At 38.8% G+C, this 23,675-nt stretch overlaps 1 protein-coding gene across 1 annotated transcript; it reads right to left on the reverse strand.

Annotated features, from left to right (window-relative positions):
- Positions 1–608: 608 nt before the first annotated feature.
- Positions 609–21,706, reverse strand: LOC127435227 (myotrophin). The gene is made up of 5 exons (XM_051688513.1): positions 21,553–21,706; positions 21,260–21,336; positions 14,118–14,231; positions 10,232–10,315; positions 609–1,606 (listed from the first exon to the last, which is right to left on the reverse strand). Exons 2-5 carry the CDS (start codon positions 21,329–21,331, stop codon positions 1,520–1,522), a joined length of 357 nt encoding a protein of 118 aa, XP_051544473.1. The 5' UTR covers positions 21,332–21,336; positions 21,553–21,706; the 3' UTR covers positions 609–1,519.
- Positions 21,707–23,675: the final 1,969 nt, after the last annotated feature.

Consider the following 23,675-nt stretch of genomic DNA (forward strand, 5'->3'; position numbering starts at 1 on the left):
TTTGAAAAATGTATAGTAATAATTTTCACAAAATAAAAATGGTTTATGTTTATTTAATTTTTAACCATTAATAACTTGTATTTTTATAGTTTAATATAGAGTAAAATTTTCAAAACGTTTAACAGAATTTTGTGGTGGAAATGACATTTATTTATTTTTGAATAATAATAATAATAATACAAATTTTAATAAATTAGTCTGATTTCATAGCTAACATGATGTATCTTAAATACACACATTTAAATAGTATTTTCACACTTTTTAGTTTTTTTTATTTAGCAAACATTTCAGCTTGATTGGAAATATAAAAAAAACATTCTGCTTCTGACACAATAAATATTGAAATGGTTTGAGTTTATTTCACTCTTTGTAAAGCTGATCATGGATTTAAACGTGTAATAAAATGTGTTTTTATAGGATTTTCATATAAAATAAATTCAGTTTTAATGTGACCAATTTTTTAATGTGTTCAGTTTCATATATAAAAAGGAAAGTCATTTTAATACAAATTAACCCCTGGGACATGAAACTGTGCGAAGTTAAAGAAACATCCCGCTTCGAAACATCCCACACACGTGATTCCTTTTAAAAAGGCGACAAAATACAAATAATTGTTTGAATTCGTTTTATTTGTTTTCAAATGGACTTTTCACAACAATGCCAGATATGGATCTTCAATATGTTCATTTGCTGATCAATGTGAAGGTTTGTTTCATGCAGAAAGAGAAGAGACGGCCTATTAGAGTTAGATGAGCAAAACTCTAGAGAGGGCGACATCTGAAGAGTAAGACATGTCAACCTCTAAAGACGAGAGAGAGAGAGAGAGAGAGAGAGAGAGAGAGAGAGAGAGAGAGAGAGAGAGAGAGAGACAGGTATCTGCTCATCTGGCTAACCGGTTTAACACTCTAAAAAGCGCACAGCAGCTGAGAATTAATCTTTTTTTTTATTTATTTATTTTTTTTAACAACAACACAGTTTTAAAGGGGCACAAAAGCAAATGTTCAGGCCAGCGAAATGTTTGAAGCAATTCATTATTTTGTTCTCTGTTTTGAATAAGAGAATAAGTAGGATTGGAGCGCAGGTAAGTTCATTGTTCAAATGTTTTCAAAAGCCCTTTCAACTACATAACCATCAGTTTCTACATTACAATCACGTTTTCTGGTGGCCTTACAGTCTAAAAAAATAAATGTACACATCATCATTTTCTATACTCGACTCTTTGCGCTGTAGTCTGAACTCTAAAGTCCGTGTTTAGTGGTGTTTTATAGGCGTAGTCTGACCGCTTTCCCATTGGTCCATATGGGAGGCATGACATGAGTGACAGGTCCATCAACCAATGGCTGATTCTGATACACTAGAGACCCACCCATCTCACAGAATAAAAAAAGATCATGGAGAAAACGAAAAGAAAAACAAAAGGAAACCTAGAGCCGTATGCAGCCCGTGGGCAGGGACAGAGAGGTGTGTGTGTTGGATCCAGTGGCTGCGGTCGAACCCTCTCTGTTGCCGACAGCGTGACTCACTTCAGTAGAGCTTTGATGGCATCGCTCTCGGCCGCCTCGAACGCGCTGAGACCATCGGGACCTTTCCGTTCCTTATCAGCACCCTGGAGAAACACACACACACACACACACACACACACACACACACACACACACAGTGAGACAAGATCTCGGCAAAACTGCTGATCCAGTTAGAAATGAACTTGTGATTACGAGACTCAACACTACTACAGACCAGGTTTTTCAAGAAATTGTGAGAACAGTTGTAAATAGTTACACTATATTTGTCTAATTTTAAGCTATTACAAATGAAAAAAAAAAATACACTTATTAGTAGTAAGTTGGTTTTCTGAAGAAAAGTTAATGTTATTATTTTCTGACATTATTTATATTACGGTTAAGCATCAAAAACTGGTTCGGTTTAAAAAAAATAATAATACTGGAACCGTGTGGTTTTCATATGAATGGAATGAATGACTCTTATGAGCCGTTCTTATGAATCTACAGCATGAAACATACAGGGAGACCGGTGTAGTCCGGTTCCTGAATGAATGACTCTTATGAGCCGTTCTTATGAATCTACAGCATGAAACATACAGGGAGACCGGTGTAGTCCGGTTCCTGAATGAATGACTCTTATGAGCCGTTCTTATGAATCTACAGCATGAAACATACAGGGAGACCGGTGTAGACCGGTTCCTGAATGAATGACTCTTATGAGCCGTTCTTATGAATCTACAGCATGAAACATACAGGGAGACCGGTGTAGACCGGTTCCTGAATGAATGACTCTTATGAGCCGTTCTTATGAATCTACAGCATGAAACATACAGGGAGACCGGTGTAGACCGGTTCCTGAATGAATGACTCTGATGAGCCGTTCTTATGAATCTACAGCATGAAACATACAGGGAGACCGGTGTAGACCGGTTCCTGAATGAATGACTCTTATGAGCCGTTCTTATGAATCTACAGCATGAAACATACAGGGAGACCGGTGTAGACCGGTTCCTGAATGAATGACTCTTATGAGCCGTTCTTATGAATCTACAGCATGAAACATACAGGGAGACCGGTGTAGACCGGTTCCTGAATGAATGACTCTTATGAGCCGTTCTTATGAATCTACAGCATGAAACATACAGGGAGACCGGTGTAGTCCGGTTCCTGAATGAATGACTCTTATGAGCCGTTCATATGAATCTACAGCATGAAACATACAGGGAGACCGGTGTAGTCCGGTTCCTGAATGAATGACTCTTATGAGCCGTTCTTATGAATCTACAGCATGAAACATACAGGGAGACCGGTGTAGTCCGGTTCCTGAATGAATGACTCTTATGAGCCGTTCTTATGAATCTACAGCATGAAACATACAGGGAGACCGGTGTAGTCCGGTTCCTGAATGAATGACTCTTATGAGCCGTTCTTATGAATCTACAGCATGAAACATACAGGGAGACCGGTGTAGACCGGTTCCTGAATGAATGACTCTTATGAGCCGTTCTTATGAATCTACAGCATGAAACATACAGGGAGACCGGTGTAGACCGGTTCCTGAATGAATGACTCTTATGAGCCGTTCTTATGAATCTACAGCATGAAACATACAGGGAGACCGGTGTAGTCCGGTTCCTGAATGAATGACTCTTATGAGCCGTTCATATGAATCTACAGCATGAAACATACAGGGAGACCGGTGTAGTCCGGTTCCTGAATGAATGACTCTTATGAGCCGTTCTTATGAATCTACAGCATGAAACATACAGGGAGACCGGTGTAGTCCGGTTCCTGAATGAATGACTCTTATGAGCCGTTCTTATGAATCTACAGCATGAAACATACAGGGAGACCGGTGTAGTCCGGTTCCTGAATGAATGACTCTTATGAGCCGTTCTTATGAATCTACAGCATGAAACATACAGGGAGACCGGTGTAGACCGGTTCCTGAATGAATGACTCTTATGAGCCGTTCTTATGAATCTACAGCATGAAACATACAGGGAGACCGGTGTAGACCGGTTCCTGAATGAATGACTCTTATGAGCCGTTCTTATGAATCTACAGCATGAAACATACAGGGAGACCGGTGTAGACCGGTTCCTGAATGAATGACTCTGATGAGCCGTTCTTATGAATCTACAGCATGAAACATACAGGGAGACCGGTGTAGACCGGTTCCTGAATGAATGACTCTTATGAGCCGTTCTTATGAATCTACAGCATGAAACATACAGGGAGACCGGTGTAGACCGGTTCCTGAATGAATGACTCTTATGAGCCGTTCTTATGAATCTACAGCATGAAACATACAGGACGGTGTAGACCGGTTCCTGAATGAATGACTCTGTAGCCGTCTATGTCTACCATGAAACATACAGGAGACGGTGTGACCGGTTCTGAATGAATGACTCTATGAGCCGTTCTTATGAATCTACAGCATGAAACATACAGGGAGACCGGTGTAGACCGGTTCCTGAATGAATGACTCTTATGAGCCGTTCTTATGAATCTACAGCATGAAACATACAGGGAGACCGGTGTAGACCGGTTCCTGAATGAATGACTCTTATGAGCCGTTCTTATGAATCTACAGCATGAAACATACAGGGAGACCGGTGTAGACCGGTTCCTGAATGAATGACTCTTATGAGCCGTTCTTATGAATCTACAGCATGAAACATACAGGGAGACCGGTGTAGACCGGTTCCTGAATGAATGACTCTTATGAGCCGTTCTTATGAATCTACAGCATGAAACATACAGGGAGACCGGTGTAGACCGGTTCCTGAATGAATGACTCTTATGAGCCGTTCTTATGAATCTACAGCATGAAACATACAGGGAGACCGGTGTAGACCGGTTCCTGAATGAATGACTCTTATGAGCCGTTCTTATGAATCTACAGCATGAAACATACAGGGAGACCGGTGTAGACCGGTTCCTGAATGAATGACTCTTATGAGCCGTTCTTATGAATCTACAGCATGAAACATACAGGGAGACCGGTGTAGACCGGTTCCTGAATGAATGACTCTTATGAGCCGTTCTTATGAATCTACAGCATGAAACATACAGGGAGACCGGTGTAGACCGGTTCCTGAATGAATGACTCTTATGAGCCGTTCATATGAATCTACAGCATGAAACATACAGGGAGACCGGTGTAGACCGGTTCCTGAATGAATGACTCTTATGAGCCGTTCTTATGAATCTACAGCATGAAACATACAGGGAGACCGGTGTAGACCGGTTCCTGAATGAATGACTCTTATAAGCCGTTCTTATGAATCTACAGCATGAAACATACAGGGAGACCGGTGTAGACCGGTTCCTGAATGAATGACTCTGATGAGCCGTTCTTATGAATGAAACATACAGGGAGACCGGTGTAGACCGGTTCCTGAATGAATGACTCTTATGAGCCGTTCTTATGAATCTACAGTATGAAACATACAGGGAGACCGGTGTAGACCGGTTCCTGAATGAATGACTCTTATGAGCCGTTCTTATGAATCTACAGCATGAAACATACAGGGAGACCGGTGTAGACCGGTTCCTGAATGAATGACTCTGATGAGCCGTTCTTATGAATGAAACATACAGGGAGACCGGTGTAGACCGGTTCCTGAATGAATGACTCTTATGAGCCGTTCTTATGAATGAAACATACAGGGAGACCGGTGTAGTCCGGTTCCTGAATGAATGACTCTTATGAGCCGTTCTTATGAATGAAACATACAGGGAGACCGGTGTAGTCCGGTTCCTGAATGAATGACTCTTATGAGCCGTTCTTACGAATCTACAGCATGAAACATACAGGGAGACCGGTGTAGACCGGTTCCTGAATGAATGACTCTTTAGCTGGTTCTTTTTAAACACACCATATGCAAGAATCTGTTCAGTGAAAATCCGAAATGATCTCATCATTTGGTAAAAGACTGCTTAGGGCAGTAAATTCAATGAGAACTTTATTGGTTATTTCCAAATATTTCTTCCTCAAAGGTATTAAAATAATGGTTAAGAAACCAGAATCTTTGTATTTGTTTTGTGTGCCCAGCAGAACAGTTCCTTATTGTTAAGCACTGATAATTAAACACCATTATACACAACCCAACACTATAACCAATGAGCAATGCTATACAACACTGTTCAACACAAGATTACCCTTCACAGCTGACCAATAAGACCTTATTATGCCATTATTGAGTAACACTGAGGATTTGATGCATAATCTACATGGGCCTCTCTAACATGAGGTGAACAGGGTAATCGACCGGCCCATCGCCTCATACAGAAATATTTTACAATGCATCCTCTATTTGGATCAATGCAGTGTACTGATCATTACAGTGGATGCCGACTGAATATTCCGCTTTACACACAGGTTAGAGTTTCAGCTAATAATGTATCAAGTCAATGGCTCTGTTCTGAATCCAATAAACTTCTTCAGTTTAGAGTATGCAGAGCTCAAAGTGCTAAATTTGAAGGCCTCTCTCTGTTGTTTTGTCCTGCAGCTGTTCATGACCCGCTCACATTCAAACACACACTCGTCTGTAACTGTGAGCTTCACCTGAGAACAGACCGCATTGACAATCCAACAGACATTTTAAGCAGAATTGATTTTGTGTGTTCACCCCATCCAAAGAGTTCTGAAAATGCCAGTGGGCATCACAGACACGCGAACTATCTGGCCTTGTTCATTCTGTAGTTTCACATCTCTCTGAACATAAGTGTCTTTTTAATGAACGTATTGTTTGTTCTCTGTGTTGTGTGGTCAGAGTTGCTGTTACATTGGCCACATAAACAAGAGAAAGTTGTGGGAGTGAGCACATTTAGCTAAATGAGTGATAAACATTTAAAATGGGCTGTCTTTTTTAGGGTTGGGGACTAATTATGACTTTCAGTTGTTATAAAAAAAGAAATAAAATATAAATAAAAATAAATGAATAAGGGGGTCTGGGTAGCTCAGCGAGTACTGACGCGGACTACCACCCCTGATAAATTTATTTATTTATTTTATTTTTATATATTTTTTATCCCCTTTTCTCCCAATTCAGAATGCCCAATTCCCACTACTTACTAGGTCCTCGTGGTGGCGCGGTTACTCACCTCAATCCGGGTGGCGGAGGACAAGTCTCAGTTGCCTCCGCTTCTGAGACCGTCAATCCGCGCATCTTATCACGTGACTCGTTGTGCATGACACCGCGGAGACTCACAGCATGTGGAGGCTCATGCTACTCTCCACGATTCACACACAACTTACCACATGCCCCACTGAGAGCGAGAACCCCTAATCGCGACCACGAGGAGGTTACCCCATGTGACTCTACCCTCCCTACCATCCGGGCCAATTTGGTTGCTTAGGAGACCTGACTGGAGTCACTCAGCACGCCCTAGATTCAATCTCGCGACTCCAGGGGTGATAGTCAGCGTCAATACTCGCTGAGATACCCAGGCCCCATGAATGTGTGTTTTTGACACCTATCCCAAATCCCAATCGTTACCATGTTACTCAAACAGTGTTATTATACTAAAATATTTTCCAGGACAAATAATTATATTCCAGGACATCTAGGAATTTTTTTCATTTTCCATGACTTTTCCATGAATGGAAAACTACATTGCAAAATCCCAGGTTTTCCAGGACATGTAGGAACCATGGGAATATTCCTTTAGATAAGCCACAAAAGTTTGGTCAGTCCCAACTAAAACATCAAAGCTGCCCAGCGGCCACAGAACCACAGTGTGTGTGTGTCATCAACATGTCACCAGCACGTATATGAAGGACCCCTGGAGTGAGCAGAGAGACGGGGCTCCTGAGGGACACCGTCAGTGTGTGTGTGTGTGTGTGTGTGTTGTTGTGTAATCTCAGGGGGATCTCACACTAAAGAATGTGCTGTGCATAGAGGCAGTAATGACCCCCCTCTGACATAACTGCATTATACAACCCCTGTTTACAGCCTCTATTCAGCAGAATACGCTTTTAAGCACAAACAAAAAGCCCTTTCTCTGCCGCCTCTCAACGCTCCACCACACACAACACAAATGACCATATATACTGCAACGGTACAAATGTGTCAGTCACTACAGATTTTGACTGTTCATTTATATATTACATTACCTTTTGGTTTGCATCCATCAAAATCTACATAAAGAGAAAATAATCAAACAAGACGAAATACCTTTCATTTGTTTTTGTATTATCTAAATATAGTTTCAAGCTTTTAAAAGGATACAAGTTAAGCTCAATCGACAGCATTTGTTGCATTGTGTTGACTAGCACGAAAAATAATTGACTCGTCCCTTCCAGCAAAAAAAAAAAAAAAAAAAAGATTTATGATATACACCGTTAGGGATATAAAACTCCTCACATTGTGATATTAGCTTTTGTTCACACTGCCCAGTGCTATCTAGAGGTGTAACATTTCAAATTTCTCACGGTTTTGGTACGGTTCGGTATTTGCTATGCTCAGCAGCAAATATGAATCAGAAATTCACAGATGTGATTTTAAATATGTAGGTTTTGCATGTGCAGAAATAAATGTCACATGTACACATTTAATCACATTTACTGTAATTCCAAAAACGTTTTGTGATATTTGCAACGTAAACAATCATTTCTGACTTCTACATTAATAATTGTGTAAAATACAGAAGTAGCAGGCATTTAGTAAAAAGTTTAGGACAGAATCTATTGATATTTGTCACTTCACACTGATAGTTTTGCAGGAATATATCACTTCTGGGCGGGCAGTCGCATACGGTCTAGTCGCACGAGTTGGAATATTTTAACTCAGCCGAGGCTCAAATCGGATCGGAAAATTTCGCATCCGGAGATGGTCGGAACCTCACGCAGTCCCCATGTGACTCTCCATTGGAAATGAATGACTTCCGGTCTATCGTCTGTCGGATGCAGTCAAAAGACAGCTTAACTCCCTTCAGTATGCTCGCTTTCAGGAGGCCTGGGTATCTCGGCGAGTAAAGATGCTGACTACAACACCTGGAGTCACGAGTTTAAATCCAGGGCGTGCTGAGTGACTCCAGCCAGGTCTCCTAAGCAACCAAATTGGCCCGGTTGCTAGGGTGGGTAGAGTCATGTTGGGGTAACCTCCTCGTGGTCGCTATAATGTGGTTCTCGCTCTCGGTGGGGCGCGTGGTGAGTTGTGCGTGGATGCCACTGAGAATAGCGTTGAAGCCTCCACACGCGCTACGTCTCCGCGGTAACGCGCTCAACAAGCCACATGATAAGATGCGCGGATTGACGGTCTCAGACGCGGAGGCAACTGAGATTCGTCCTCCGCCACCCGGATTGAGGCGAGTCATTTTTATTTAGTTAATAAAAATACAATTGTTCATTGTTAGTTCATAGTGCATTAACTAATACAACTTTTGATTTTAAAAATGTACTAGTTTATGTTGTAACTAACATTAAGTTTGTTAACTAATGTTGTTAACTAATGTTAACAACTGGAACGTTTTTGTAAAGTGTTACTATAACTTTACTGTGTGGGGCATAAACAACTGCAGCATATATCTTGTAAAAGTGTGGCAAAGGGCACTGTGGCAGGGAGGAGGGCGGGGCCGGGTTATGATGCTGCACAACCGGCCTCTAATCAGGCTAATCAAGCCCTCGAGAGGATTAAAGGCAACCGGAGGTGGCAGTTCCAGAGAGAGAGTGTTACGGGCAGCTGGCCGGCATGTGTTTATATTTGTCTTTTTGTTTAAGTTTATTTTTTAATTATTATTTATATTGTCAAGCCAGTTCTCGCTTCCTCCTTTCCATTGAACTGTGTTACATTGGCCTTTATGCCTCTCGAGGGCTTGATTAGCCTGATTAGGGGCCGGGTGAACAGCATCACGATCCGGCCCCGCCCTCCTACCTGCCACAGGCACTTTTTAAAAAATTGGTATCGGCCAATCTTAGTGTTAAAAAAAATACAAAATAAAAATAAAAATTAGAGATCGGTATCAGCCTCAAATTTTCTGATCGGTGCACCACTAGGTTTAATCACACGCTGATATCACCCTGGAGCTGGCTAGTTTGCTAGCGAATCCAAGGGCGTGCTGAGTGACTCCAGCCAGGTCTCCTAAGCAACCAAATTGGCCCGGTTGCTAGGGTGGGTAGAGTCACATGGGGTAACCACATCGTGGTCGCTATAATGTGGTTCTCGCTCTCGGTGGGGCGCGTGGTGAGTTGTGCGTGGATGACGCGGTGGATGGCGTGACGCCTCCACACGCGCTATGTCTCCGAGGCAACGCGCTCAACAAGCCATGTGATAAGATGCGCGGATTGACGGTCTCAGACGTGGAGGCAACTGAGATTCGTCCTCCGCCACCCGGATTGAGGCAAATCACTACGCCACCACGAGGACTTCTCAAATCTTCATCAACGGAGTAGGGCAACATATCGTTGGCAATGAACTTTTCAATCGCTTTAGTTATTGCTTCATGTCTGTCTAAAAAAACGAAAAGGGAAACACAGATTACCCCACACGGGCGGAGCGTATCCATCTACAGAGCCATTCGGGTGCATTAGCTGAAGTTCTTACTGTGCTGGTCTATTTGACGCTATGTTTTCTTCGCCAAACCTTGTGCTCCAGGTGCGTCATTAAACTAGAGGTGAACTACGGTTCGGTTTTTAAGAGAACCGTTACACCCCTTGTGCTAACACACACACAGCTCACTGACCTATTGAAAAGCATGAGTGTGTGTGAATGTACCAGTACCTTTTCTAGAAGTATCTTGACGCATGCCACGTGACCTTCATAAGTAGCGGACAGCAGTGGAGTGATGCCATGTTTATCTGGAGCCTGTGAGACAAAGATCATGAGAAAAACGTTCTACACCGTTCTCTGAATCACTATATGAATTAGAAAGAGAGAGAGAAAGATGCATGCAGTGAGAATGTGCCCATGTAAAACTCTCTACAGTGAAATTATATTAATCATACGTATAAGCTTGTTTTAGTTTGCCATAAAAGTTTGTCTTGACAAACACTAAAAACATGAACGAAAGTTTCCTGAACACTCATGAAAAGATCAACTGAGCCGTAATGATTGTGACAGATCTATGCGAGAAATAAGATTTTCTGCACTTTTTTTGTAAGTGTCATTTCAGCTTGAAAATCCTTCACACAGACAGCCTGTGTTTACTGTTACTCAAAACTAAATATAATTATTCATTGTTTGGGAAACAGTGTGTTTGTGAGAAGAAAGCTTCACGCCTCGCCTCAGTCACAGTGTGAAGGATATTTCAGCCCTTGAGGCACAAGATCAGCACTACACTGCATATTAGTGTAAGTCGACTGAAAGCAGCCAGTTTTACAGTGTTATTTCTCATCTTTTTTTTTCCAGTGTTTGGAAGATTAGTTCACACAAATTGGTGAACAGAATAAGTGATAAGGCCTATTCACACCCAGAGCGATTGCTTTGAAGTCTGCCAACAAGACTGTCTTTTTAGCAAATTATTATTATTATTATTTAGAAAATTCTACTTCTATGGGGCTTTTTGTCCTTTTTCAAGCTTGACATCAGGGTCAATGATGTGATGCAAATTTTTTTTATGATTCAAAATTACTTGAATACACCTCTACTATGATGAACATGTTTTCAAGTTCTGAGTTCGAAGTCATTTGGATATGTTTTTCTTTAAATTGTTACATTTTTAAATAAAAAATGTTTAAAAAAAAGTCGCAGTGGTGTAACTGTCCAGAGACAGTAAAACTAAATAAATAAGTCTCATTTAAAGCTTACTGTATATTCTTTTCAAAAGAAAATGTTGGCAAATATCCTATCTCCAGCGGTGACGTTAATGTCATCTAAAGCGACTCGATCACTTTGTGTGCGAAAAAGAACGATATTTACGCACTTTTTAGCTATAAAAGATCACTTCCAGTCAGGTGTTGATAAATGGCCAAATTTACCCGAGTGCTCCGGTGACGCAAGCATGTTCACACGTTCCTTTGACTCATTGGTTGTGTGTCTGTCACATGTCAGTTCACGTGCCATCGCACTTACGTCACGGGAGCACTCGGGTAAATTCGGCCATTCGTCAATGTCTGACTGGAAGCGATCTTTTATAGTTAAAAAGTGCTTGGAGGGAGGGGCCTGGGTAGCTCAGCAAGTAAAGTCGCGAGTTTGAATCCAGGGCGTGCTGAGTGACTCCAGCCAGGTCTCCTAAGCAACCAAATTGGCCCGGTTGCTAGGGAGGGTAGAGTCACATGGGGTAACCTCCTCGTGGTCGCTATAATGTGGTTCTTGCTCTCGGTGGGGCACGTGGTGAGTTGTGCGTGGATGCCGCGGAGAATAGCGTGAAGCCTCCACATGTGCTACATCTCCACGGTAACGCGTTCAACAAGCCACGTGATAAGATGCGCGGATTGACGTTCTCAGACACGGAGACAACTGAGATTCATCCTCCGCCACCCGGATTGAGGTGAGTCACTACGCCACCACGAGGACTTAGAGCGCATTGGGAATTGGGCATGCCAAATTGGGGAGAGAAAAATAAAAGTGCTTGAATATCGTTCACACAAAGTGATTGATTCGCTTTAGAAGACATTAATGTCACCGCTAGAGATAGGATGGATTACTCTTTTGCTGACTATCTGTGCTTTTGGGACCTACAAACATCTAAATCACCATCCACTCCCATTCTAAGGACCTGCTGAGCCTGGATCTTTTTCTACATATCGTCAAAAGTGTTTTGCAAAAGAGTAAATTATCAGAGGATTTTCATTTTTGGGTGAGACGTCCCTTTAAAGGATTATTCGGGGTTCAATACAAGTTAAGCTCAATCGACAGCATTTGCGGCATAATGTTTAATACCATGAAAAATAATTTCAACTCGTCCCTCCTTTTCTAAAAAAAAGTGTTAAAGTGAGACACAATGTAAGTGAATGTGGTCAATCTGTAAACATTAAAATACTCACTATTTCAAAAGCCATAAGACAAACAATATGTGTTAACATGATTTTAGTGTGATAAAATCACTTACTATTGGTTGACCGATAGTGGATTTAGCCAATAACGATAACTAAGGTGGTGTAAAAGGCCGATGAATCGGCAGATAGTTTTTAAATTCGATTTGGAGGATGTTAAAAAATTGCTATACTATAACAGGCACAGCCATAGTGGCTACAAGAGTCCAACATGAATAAAATCCCAGATTCAGTTTATTGTTTAACCAAAACCGCAATAAAAACCCAAAAAATAAAAGAAAGATTTGGTGCCTAAAGCGGGACTTTTAAATGTAAACACACAAGGGACTCTTATTTTGAAATGACAGCGACTTGGCTCCATTAAAATGCTCTATATTTACCAAATGTAGCTTTTTATACCCTAAATATATATATATATATATATATACATTCACCAAATGAAGAGTTTGTACATGTATTTCACTAGATGAGGTTTGATGAGGAATAAGTTTTATTATTACTCACAAGATACTGTATGTGCTGATAGGGCATGTTTACAAATAGTCGTATTTTTGTGGCTTGTATTGCATGCCCTCACTTCAATTTAGATTACTTGATTATGCAATCAAAATAGCGTCGGCCACAGAGAAACACTGAGGAATAAAAACTATCGGCATAAACTGATACTTCCAAAAAGCAACTATCGGCACAGATTAATAGGCAAAACCGATATACTGGTCTAACTCTAAGTTAAATACTAGTGCTGTCAATTGAATAAAATAATTATAATTAATCTCATGATTTCCAACCAGAATGAAACAGTAACAACAGTAATGTCAATCTTTTTTTTTTCCGCAGACACCCTGGCACCCCCTTGCGGCCCCCAGACCCCAGTTTGAAAGCCCATTGGTTATAGGGGTAGACATTCTGATGTCATGTGACCAAAACGCACACATAAAACAAAAGACCCCATTAGACCACCGTTTTTTGTTTTTATCTGATATTTTTCAGAATGTTGTTTGGGTCAAATGGAGTTACCCTAAGAATGTTTTATATATATATATTTGTGACTTAATTCACAAAAATTTTTGCTTTGAAAAATGTGAATTTTTTTTATTTTTATATTACTTTTTTGAAATTCATTATTAAGTTCAGGGGTAACACCACTTGACATTTTTAAACATTAAATAATCTTTGTTTTTGTAGCAAAAAAAAAATTAAAAATCTATAAAAATGAAACCAACATGGACACAACGATTACATTCATATTAACTTAACAAACGTGTTTTAAACTATATTTGTTAAAAGATTTCTCATTATAACAACCCTATTTGTCAATGCCACTGGGCACTGTCTGCTTGTGTTATAAGGAAAAAGTTAAATGTGAATATTCTTCAAAGTACCTTCTTTTATGTTCCACATACATTATATTTATACTTCACTTTTTCATATTGTTCTTGGTGTGAACAGGCCTTCAAACAATGTCAACCAGCTGAAGTTAATATACTAACTAAGCTCATATTACAGTCAAATTGTGTTTTTGGGCTGATGGTTTTTAATGATAGCATCCATGCAGGACTAATATCTGCTCTTGTGACTTGACAGGTTAAACATTTACATACAAGAGCAGATTTGAATCTACACAGAGCTGATCTGAGGTGTGTGTATATGTTGAACAGTAGAAGGACAATTACATTGACATCGGCTCCTTTAGACAGCAGAAACTCCAGTATCTCAGCCTGACCGCAGTCTACAGCGTAATGAAGAGGCTTCCTGCCTCCCTCCAGAGTCCTGTTCACATCCTCAGCCTGAACAAAACACAAACATTATCACATTATATTAATGAGCACTCCACTAAATCTGAACTCTTCCAAGTCAGTCTGTTATCTGTTCGTGCTTTAGATTAAACTCACTTCTTTTAAAACTGATTTATTATCAAAGTCTTGCATTTATTCTCAAATATTAATAACCGTTTTAAGCCTATTTTTTTTTAAACAATTAAGATTTACACTTTTGCAGTGTGTAATTATAATAATAATTATATATTACACTGATAATAATAATAATAATAATAAACAATTATTTTTAAATAGCACCTTTAAACCTTTAAGCTCGGATGGGCCGCCGGCGGGCCCGCGAGACAAAAAAAGAAAAAAAAGAATTGTCAAAATATTAATAACTACAGTCTTGACCAAACAGGCCATTAGATAATCCACACGAAGCACAAATGTTACATATGGCCACCAGGAGATGGCGCCAAGTACATGACACAGACTCAATGATGACTCAAATGGCACAGAATGAAACTCATTCTGTGAAATCTCATTCCAAAAATCATGTCTGCATTCTATGCAAACCTTTAGTCATTGTTGTGTTTGCATGTGTAATTAGTTCTAATGTACAATTATTATGTTTTATTTGTTTGGAGAGGCGTTTGGACACTAGTATAAATCATGTTTGTAATGTTATAACTTTTGATTGCTTTGACGTATCAGAACAAAAATGTTCTCAGATACAGTTGTCATGATTGGGAACAAAACAAAAGCAGTTTTTCAGCACCACCTTATTTACACCCAGAAATATATAATGTCAAATCAGAAAAATAAGGAAAAAAGCAAACCTTTGGCTCAATTTGTTTTGTGATTTTTCCAGACATTTCTTAGGCTGAAATTTCCGAATATATCGTAATATATCAATATATATATAATGATACCAAACACTTGACCCTCCTTGTGTTTTGTCGAGTTACAAGCCTTTAATTTTGGGTATGCCACTGAAACAGACATTTTTTTAAAAATACCCTTATAGCTTAAAGGTTAGCTTCTTAAGGCGATCTACATAGGGGAAAACAAGATATAAAAATATGAAAGATAAAGAATAAGATGTACAGAATATAAATATGTACCACAACCGATTATCAGAAATAAAACAGATGACAAAACTAAAGCAATTAAGTAAAAGCTTTTCTGAAATTAGTTTAAATTGGATTTAAATATTCCAAGACGTTCCCTCTCCATTATCATTCTGTAGCGAGTTCCACCGTGTAATAACATAAATATAAAAATAATATATTATATAAATTGCATAAAGTATCTATGTAGCATTTGTTGTACTGCCTTTAAATAACGCAAAGAATTTTATATAACTGCATTATTTCAGTATTATAGAATATTAATAAGAATCACTATTGAGAATATTAGGAAGAACATTTAAGAATTAAAATGTTTACACTCTTACAGTGCGAATTCAGGGGCCAAATAATGGCAAAAAAACAAACAAAAAAAAAATTCTGTCATTTACTCACCCTCATGTTGTTCCAAACCTGTATGACTTTCTTTGAAACACAAAATGAGATTTCAGGCTGAATGTGGGACTGATTGCCTCAGTCACCATTTACTCTAATAGCATCTTTTTACCATTCAGTGAAAGTGGATGGTGACTGAGGCTAACATTCTGCTAAACATCTCCTTTTGTGTTCCACAGAAGTACATCAAAATTTGTATTTTTGGGTGGACTGTCCCTTTAATGGCCCTTAAAATTCTTTATACAAAATATAATTTCTTTTTTTTTTTTTTTTTATTTTGGGTGGAAATGTGACCTGGATACGTTCTTGAAAGATTCACTGACAACATATCATCATGACGCTTGTGAACTTGTAAAACCACTGGTGTAAATATAACATGATGACATTACATATAACTGATAAAAGAAGGTCAAGCATTTTATAATTAAACCCAGATTTTTCTGCATGACTTCTGACCCGTTTTAATGACTTGAATCTAATATATGCTTCAAGTATTTTAAAGTAAATAACCTTTGAAACTGAGCGGTAAACCACACACTTCTCCATACAGGTGCTGGAGTTTAAAGAGGCTGAGGTCTCCAGCCCACAGCCACACCCATAAACACACACACCCACAAATACACAGACACACACAAACATAAACACACAAACACAAGCATAACACACACAGACACCAACACACCCACAGACACACCCACCCACACAGACACCCCCACCCACACAGACACATCCACCCACACAGACACATCCACCCACACCAACACTCCTACAAACACCCACACACCCAAACACACTTTATATTGGTCTCTCTCTGAACCACAGAAAGAAAGCAGAACTCCAGAACACATGCCATTATTCAACACACACACACTCCTCATGTTCATCCATTCCTATGCAAGTCGTTTCTGTGTTTGTGTGTGAAGAGTGTATACAATTACACAAGGAGGTTATGTGATATTGTGACACAGGATATACACTTAACAGATGAACTACAACCAATGTGTGTGTGGCTTTAGTTGAGCTCTTTAAAGACTTTAAACTCAATACAAAGAACTTTAACCCAAACATACAAACACATTAAATTACTTTATATTAAGCGAATATATAATTGCAATTAACTGTGTCATTCATGTTTGTGTGTTATTCAGTTGAACTCTGAGCATCACCGAGCCACACCGCGGATGTCAACCACAGCAGCTCCTGTCAGGAAGTCTGTGTGTAGCGCTCTGATGTGCCCGCTGTTACCACTGTTACCAGAGGCTCGGCTCAACTTTCGCAAAAAATATGATAAAACGATGAAACGATATCTCAAAGGTTTTGCTTCGTGAGAAATAAGTACTCGTGGGTTTAATCTAAGAGCATTAAAATAACGTAGGAAAGTGAAACAATTAGTTAAAATAAAAATATTTTTTTATACGAGTTCCAAAAACAACAGCGTAAATGTAAAATTGACAAAAAATAGACAATTAGACAAATGTATTTAGAAATATTTTGATATTTAAAACATTATTTTTCATGTCATTGATAAGTGTTTTAAAGCCTTACAAGGAAATAATATATCTCTATTTTATTATTTGTTTTAAATATTTGAAGTTAAATTTGTAAAAATGACTTCTTAAGGTGTATGAAGCACACATGCACCTTAACCCTTTAAGATCTTTTTTTGTAAAGATTTCCTGTTTCAGTGGCATACCCAAAATTAAAGGCTTATAACTCGACAAAAAACAAAAATAAACAAAAACAAGGAGGGTCAAGTGTTTAGTATCATTGTAAAGAAAACTATGTTTTTTAATGATATAGATTATGATACATTCTGAGACTCTCAGCCTAAGAAACTGCTGAAAAATCACACAAAAATGTAGCATTAATAAAGTGTGTTAAGTGCCAGAGAAAAATAATCAAGGACATAGCACTGAAAGAGTAGTGCTATCTACGCCCCGGAGCGCTTGTGGTTTACACAGCTTCATTGTTTTGTCGCGCTGCTAAGTGTAGAAACGTTGAGATGGGGCAACCGTTGTCATGATGTCTCGTGGTTCAGATGGAACAAATCCGGGGTCCGGACTTCAGTATCTGAACTCTTACCTTTGAAAACAGCTCGTCCTCTCAGTGATGCATCTCTGGCCGCTTTCCCACCCCTCCCCCATGAATACGGAGTACAGTGCTGATTGGCCATTTACTCGTGACATATAACCAGTCCGAAAATATTGTGGCTGGGACACTGAGCCAGACTTCAGAGAGAGGCGGTGGCATCCAAGCCAACGGAGCGCATTTTAAAATTTATCGGCAATCAGATCAGACAAACTAACGATTTCGATAATTCGAAAAATGATGAATATCGGAATTATCGGCCATGACAATCCATTTGTCATTGAATAATATCTCTTTTAATATCCTTTCTGTTATTTAGAGTTAATTGTTGACCAAAACAACAAAAATAGAAATCTTTAATTCTAATCATACATTACATGGATGCGCTAAAGAAGCCGCGCGACTCCACTTTCATTCATATGCGCTCAACTAAAACACTTCTGTGAGAGGCTCGCTCAATTGCCGCTATTCTTAAAGAGACAGTACCGATTTAGCACTTGTTATACATATCAATGGAAATGATTGTAAATACTATGAATTATGCATGTAAACAAGAAACCTGTAACAGTATATATATATATGTAATATAATATGTAATTTCAAGACTTCATATTTTTTGATGGAATACATGTGACCAAAAAGATGAAAAACTAATGGTAAAATATCATTTGTACAATTTATATTTTGGTAATGTACCTATTAACAGCATAAGCTGAGAGAGAATTTCTTTCATATGTAACAAAATTTGACATTACAACATATATACCCATATGAATCAATATATGAATTGAATCTTTATCAATACCCAGTCCTCCAAAAAGTACTGTGGTGTTATCATGGTACAGTGATGGGATCAGATGGTAACACTATGGTACTTAGATGAATATAAGATGGTACTGAATTATTACAATATTCATGTATTATGGTATATACATGGTAATGTAAGGAATTTTAAAGAACACTATGAAACCATGTCCAAAAAACATGGGAAACCAAGTGTACCATCACCAAAACACCAAAGTAATACCATAGTAACATTCAAAGCACAATGTAAATGAAATGTATATGAATATGGCAATCATTCAGTACCATGGTATACTGTATATCAAAATACCATAGTTATATCATTGTTTATTGGACCGGTGTTATGATAATACCTTGTTTTTATTTGGATATACAGTTGAAGTCAGACATTTACATACACATTAGTCAAATACATTTAAACTCAGTTTTTCACAATTCCTGACATTTAATCGTAGAAAACATTCCCTGTTTTAGGTCAGTTAGGATCACTACTTTATTTTAAGAATGTGAAATGTCAGAATAATAGTAGAGAGAATTATTTCTTTCAGCTTTTATTTCTTTCATCACATTCCCAGAGGGTCAGAAGTTTACATACACTTTGTTAGTATTTGGTAGCATTGCCTTTAAATTGTTTAACTTGGGTCAAATGTTTTGGGTATCCTTCCACAAGCTTCTCACGATAAGTTGCTGGAATTTTGTCCCATTCCTCCAGACAGAACTGGTGTAACTGAGACAGGTTTGTAGGCCTCCTTGCTCACACACGCTTTTTCAGTTCTGCCCACAAATTTTCTATCGGACTGAGGTCAGGGCTTTGTGATGCCCACTCAAATACCTTTTTGCCACAACTTTGGAGGTATGCTTGGAGTCATTGTTCATTTGGAAGACCCATTTGCGACCGAGTTTTAACTTCCTGGCTGATGTCTTGAGATGTTGCTTCGATATATCCACATAATTTTCCTTCCTCATAATGCCATCTATTTTGTGAAGTGCACCAGTCACTCCTGCAGCAAAACACCCCCACAACATGATGCTGCCACCCCCATGCTTCACGGTTGGGATGGTGTTCTTCGGCTTGCAAGCCTCACCCTTTTTCCTCCAAACATAACGATGGTCATTATGGACAAACAGTTCAATTCTTGTTTCATCAGACCAGAGGACATTTCTCCAAAAGTAAGATCTTTGTCCCCATGTGCACTTGCAAACTGTAGTCTGGCTTTTTTATGGCGGTTTTGGAGCAGTGGCTTCTTCCTTGCTGAGCAGCCTTTCAGGTTATGTTGAGATAGGACTCGTTTTACTGTGGATATAGATACCTGTCTACCTGTTTCCTCCAGCATCTTCACAAGGTCCTTTGCTGTTGTTCTGGGATTGATTTGCACTTTTCGCACCAAACTACGTTCATCTCTAGGAGACAGAATGCATCTCCTTCCTGAGCGGTATGATGGCTGTGTGGTCCCATGGTGTTTATACTTGCGTACTATTGTTTGTACAGATGAACGTGGTACCTTCAAGCATTTGGAAATTGCTCTCAAGGATGAACCAGACTTGTGGAGGTCCACAATTTGTTTTTCTGAGCTCTTCGCTGATTTCTTTTGATTTTCCCATGATGTCAAGCAAAGAGGTACTGAGTTTGAAGGTAGGCCTTGAAATACATCCACAGGTACACCTCCAATTCAGTACACCTCCTATCAGAGGCTAATTGGCTAAAGGCTTGACATAATTTTCTGGAATTTTCCAAGCTGCTTAAAGGCACAGTTAACTTAGTGTATGTAAACTTCTGACCCACTGGAATTGTGATAGAGTCAATTAAAAGTGAAACAATCTGTCTGTAAACAATTGTTGGATAAATTACTCGTGTCATGCACAAAGTAGATGTCTTAAACGACTTGCCAAAACTATAGTTTGCTAATATGAAATCTGTGGAGTGGTTAAAAAATTTGTTTTAATGACTTCAACCTAAGTGTATGTAAACTAATAACTTCAACTGTATATCATGGTAATACCATAGTATTCTTTAAATACAATGTTAATACCATGGTATTCACATGGTACTCCAAGGTACTTCAAATAATACTATAATACATGACCAAAAACAAGGTATTATCAAAGTACATGTCCAATAAACAATGATATTACCTTGGTATTTTGATATACAGTAAACCATGTTACTGAATGACTCATACACCATGACATTTACATTGTACACCAGGGTACTTAAAACACCATGGTGTTTTACCATGGTAAATCATGACCAAAAACATGGTATAACAGTGGCACATACTGATAAGTAAATCACAATAACAACAGGTAAAAACATCAAATAACCTGTTGATGTTGTTGTAATGGATCAGAAACTATTTCAGATATTTGAAGATCATTACAAACATCCACCTGGTACTTTTACCACAATGCACCATGTTATTACCATGATTACATGGAAAAGATACCATGGCACTATCATGTATTATGAGCATACCATGGCAGTATCTTTGAATTAACATGTAAATCACATATGAACATGATAATCATTCAGTATCATGGTATATATCAAAATACCGCGGTATTACTATCAGTAGCGTTTATAAAGGGTCTATAAGCGCACACGAGCCTTCAGACGTGTTTATAACTTTGTGTGTGTCTCACCTTCACTAGCAGAGTCTTAACCTCATCAAGATCTCCGTTCTTCAGAGCCCACATCAACTCCTTATCCCCCATATCACCTGAAACACACACACAGAGAGAAAGAGAGAAAGAGAGAGAGAGACAGACAGAGAGAGAGAGAGAGAGAGAGAGAGAGAGAGAGAGAGAGAGAGAGAGAGAGAGAGAGAGAGTATCAAAGGCCTGTGCTGTTAAATTCTCTCGCCCCTCAGTATCGGCTGTATTTTCGTGTATCCAGGTGTTTATCTTGTGTATTTGTCGGTAGGCGGGTTACTCACCGGGTTCCGAGTGTTTTTCTGTTTTGACACAAAGTTTGAGATCAGACACGGACGGGATCCGCCTGGACTGCAGTACTAACGGCACGAACTTCCGCTATCAGACTGCCGCCTGCATACACTTTAAAATAAGAGTCCCCATCCACACCCACTATTTAATTCAAAATTACTCCGTTTAATTTGATGGAATTTTATTATGAAATTAAAATCAGTGAATCTAATTTTTGTTTTTTTTGTTTTGTTTTTTGATTTAAGCCATTGTAGCTCAAAAAAGTTAAATATTAATAATATAATGATAATAGTGCAAAAAGAGTTATATTAGTATCACTACTAGTAACATTAACAAATAAAATAAAAAATACTAGAATAACAAGAATAATAAAGAAGGTTAAAGGAAAGGCAATAAAAGACTATAAAACGAAAAATAAGAATATAAAACCGAAAAATGTGTCAAAAGTAGTAATACTGAAGAAAAAATTCAGTGTGACACCAAGACAGATCACTCATAAACTATCATAACGTCTCTTCAAATGCTTAAACTACAGTATATAAAAAGTATTAAATGCAACACATTAAATATAGATATATACAATATTTGTTATATCCAAAAAAGGTTTTAAAACCCCCTTTTACTCTGATCTCTATCGAGTACAAGCACTTCAAAATAAGAGTCCCCATCCATAAGTTTTACTGTAAATAAATACAGAAATGCATACACAGAAAAGCAAAATTCTCCCTGTGAATAAAATCCGTGTATATTTTGACAAATGCTACAGCTGCGAGTCTTTCAAATGAGTATCATGTATTGCTATTTAATTTTTACATTTAACAGCTGTTTTTATTCCAATACATGATGTTCTGTTCAGTTTCAGTATACAGATTTAAATACATATGTATGCAAATTGATATGCAATTTAATATTTTCATATATACATACACACACACACACACACACACACACACACACACACACACACACACACACACACACACATATACAGGTGCATCTCAATAAATTAGAATGTCATGGAAAAGTTCATTTATTTCAGTAATTCAACTCAAATTGTGAAACTTGTGTATTAAATAAATTCAATGCACACAGACTGAAGTAGTTTAAGTCTTTGGTTCTTTTAATTGTGATGATTTTGGCTCACATTTAACAAAAACCCACCAATTCACTATCTCAAAAAATTAGAATATGGTGACATGCCAATCAGCTAATCAACTCAAAACACCTGCAAAGGTTTCCTGAGCCTTCAAAATGGTCTCTCAGTTTGGTTCACTAGGCTACACAATCATGGGGAAGACTGCTGATCTGACAGTTGTCCAGAAGACAATCATTGACACCCTTCACAAGGAGGGTAAGCCACAAACATTCATTGCCAAAGAAGCTGGCTGTTCACAGAGTGCTGTATCCAAGCATGTTAACAGAAAGTTGAGTGGAAGGAAAAAGTGTGGAAGAAAAAGATGCACGACCAACCGAGAGAACCGCAGCCTTATGACTGTCAAGCAAAATCGATTCAAGAATTTGGGTGAACTTCACAAGGAATGGACTGAAGCTGGGGTCAAGGCATCAAGAGCCACCACACACAGACATGTCAAGGAATTTGGCTACAGTTGTCGTATTCCTCTTGTTAAGCCACTCCTGAACCACAGACAACGTCAGAGGCATCTTACCTGGGCTAAGGAGAAGAAGAACTGGACTGTTGCCCAGTGGTCCAAAGTCCTCTTTTCAGATGAGAGCAAGTTTTGTATTTCATTTGGAAACCAAGGTCCTAGAGTCTGGAGGAAGGGTGGAGAAGCTCATAGCTCAAGTTGCTTGAAGTCCAGTGTTAAGTTTCCACAGTCTGTGATGATTTGGGGTGCAATGTCATCTGCTGGTGTTGGTCCATTGTGTTTTTTGAAAACCAAAGTCACTGCACCCGTTTACCAAGACATTCTGGAGCACTTCATGCTTCCTTCTGCTGACCAGCTTTTTAAAGATGCTGATTTCATTTTCCAGCAGGATTTGGCACCTGCCCACACTGCCAAAAGCACCAAAAGTTGGTTAAATGACCATGGTGTTGGTGTGCTTGAATGGCCAGCAAACTCTCCAGACCTGAACTCCATAGAGAATCTATGGGGTA

The sequence above is a fragment of the Myxocyprinus asiaticus genome, chromosome 45 (assembly GCF_019703515.2).
Source record: "Myxocyprinus asiaticus isolate MX2 ecotype Aquarium Trade chromosome 45, UBuf_Myxa_2, whole genome shotgun sequence".
NCBI classification, from domain to species: Eukaryota; Metazoa; Chordata; class Actinopteri; order Cypriniformes; family Catostomidae; genus Myxocyprinus; species Myxocyprinus asiaticus.

Bases quoted from the DNA above. Each gene is read 5' to 3' on its own strand.
- LOC127435227 (XM_051688513.1), bottom strand. From the start codon at position 21,331: ATGGGGGATAAGGAGTTGATGTGGGCTCTGAAGAACGGAGATCTTGAT. The intron at 14,232-21,259 runs GTGAGACACACA...TGTTTTGTTCAG, and splicing joins TTAAGACTCTGCTAGTGAAG to GCTGAGGATGTGAACAGGAC. The intron at 10,316-14,117 runs GTAATTGTCCTT...TTTGTCTCACAG, and splicing joins CTAAAGGAGCCGATGTCAAT to GCTCCAGATAAACATGGCAT.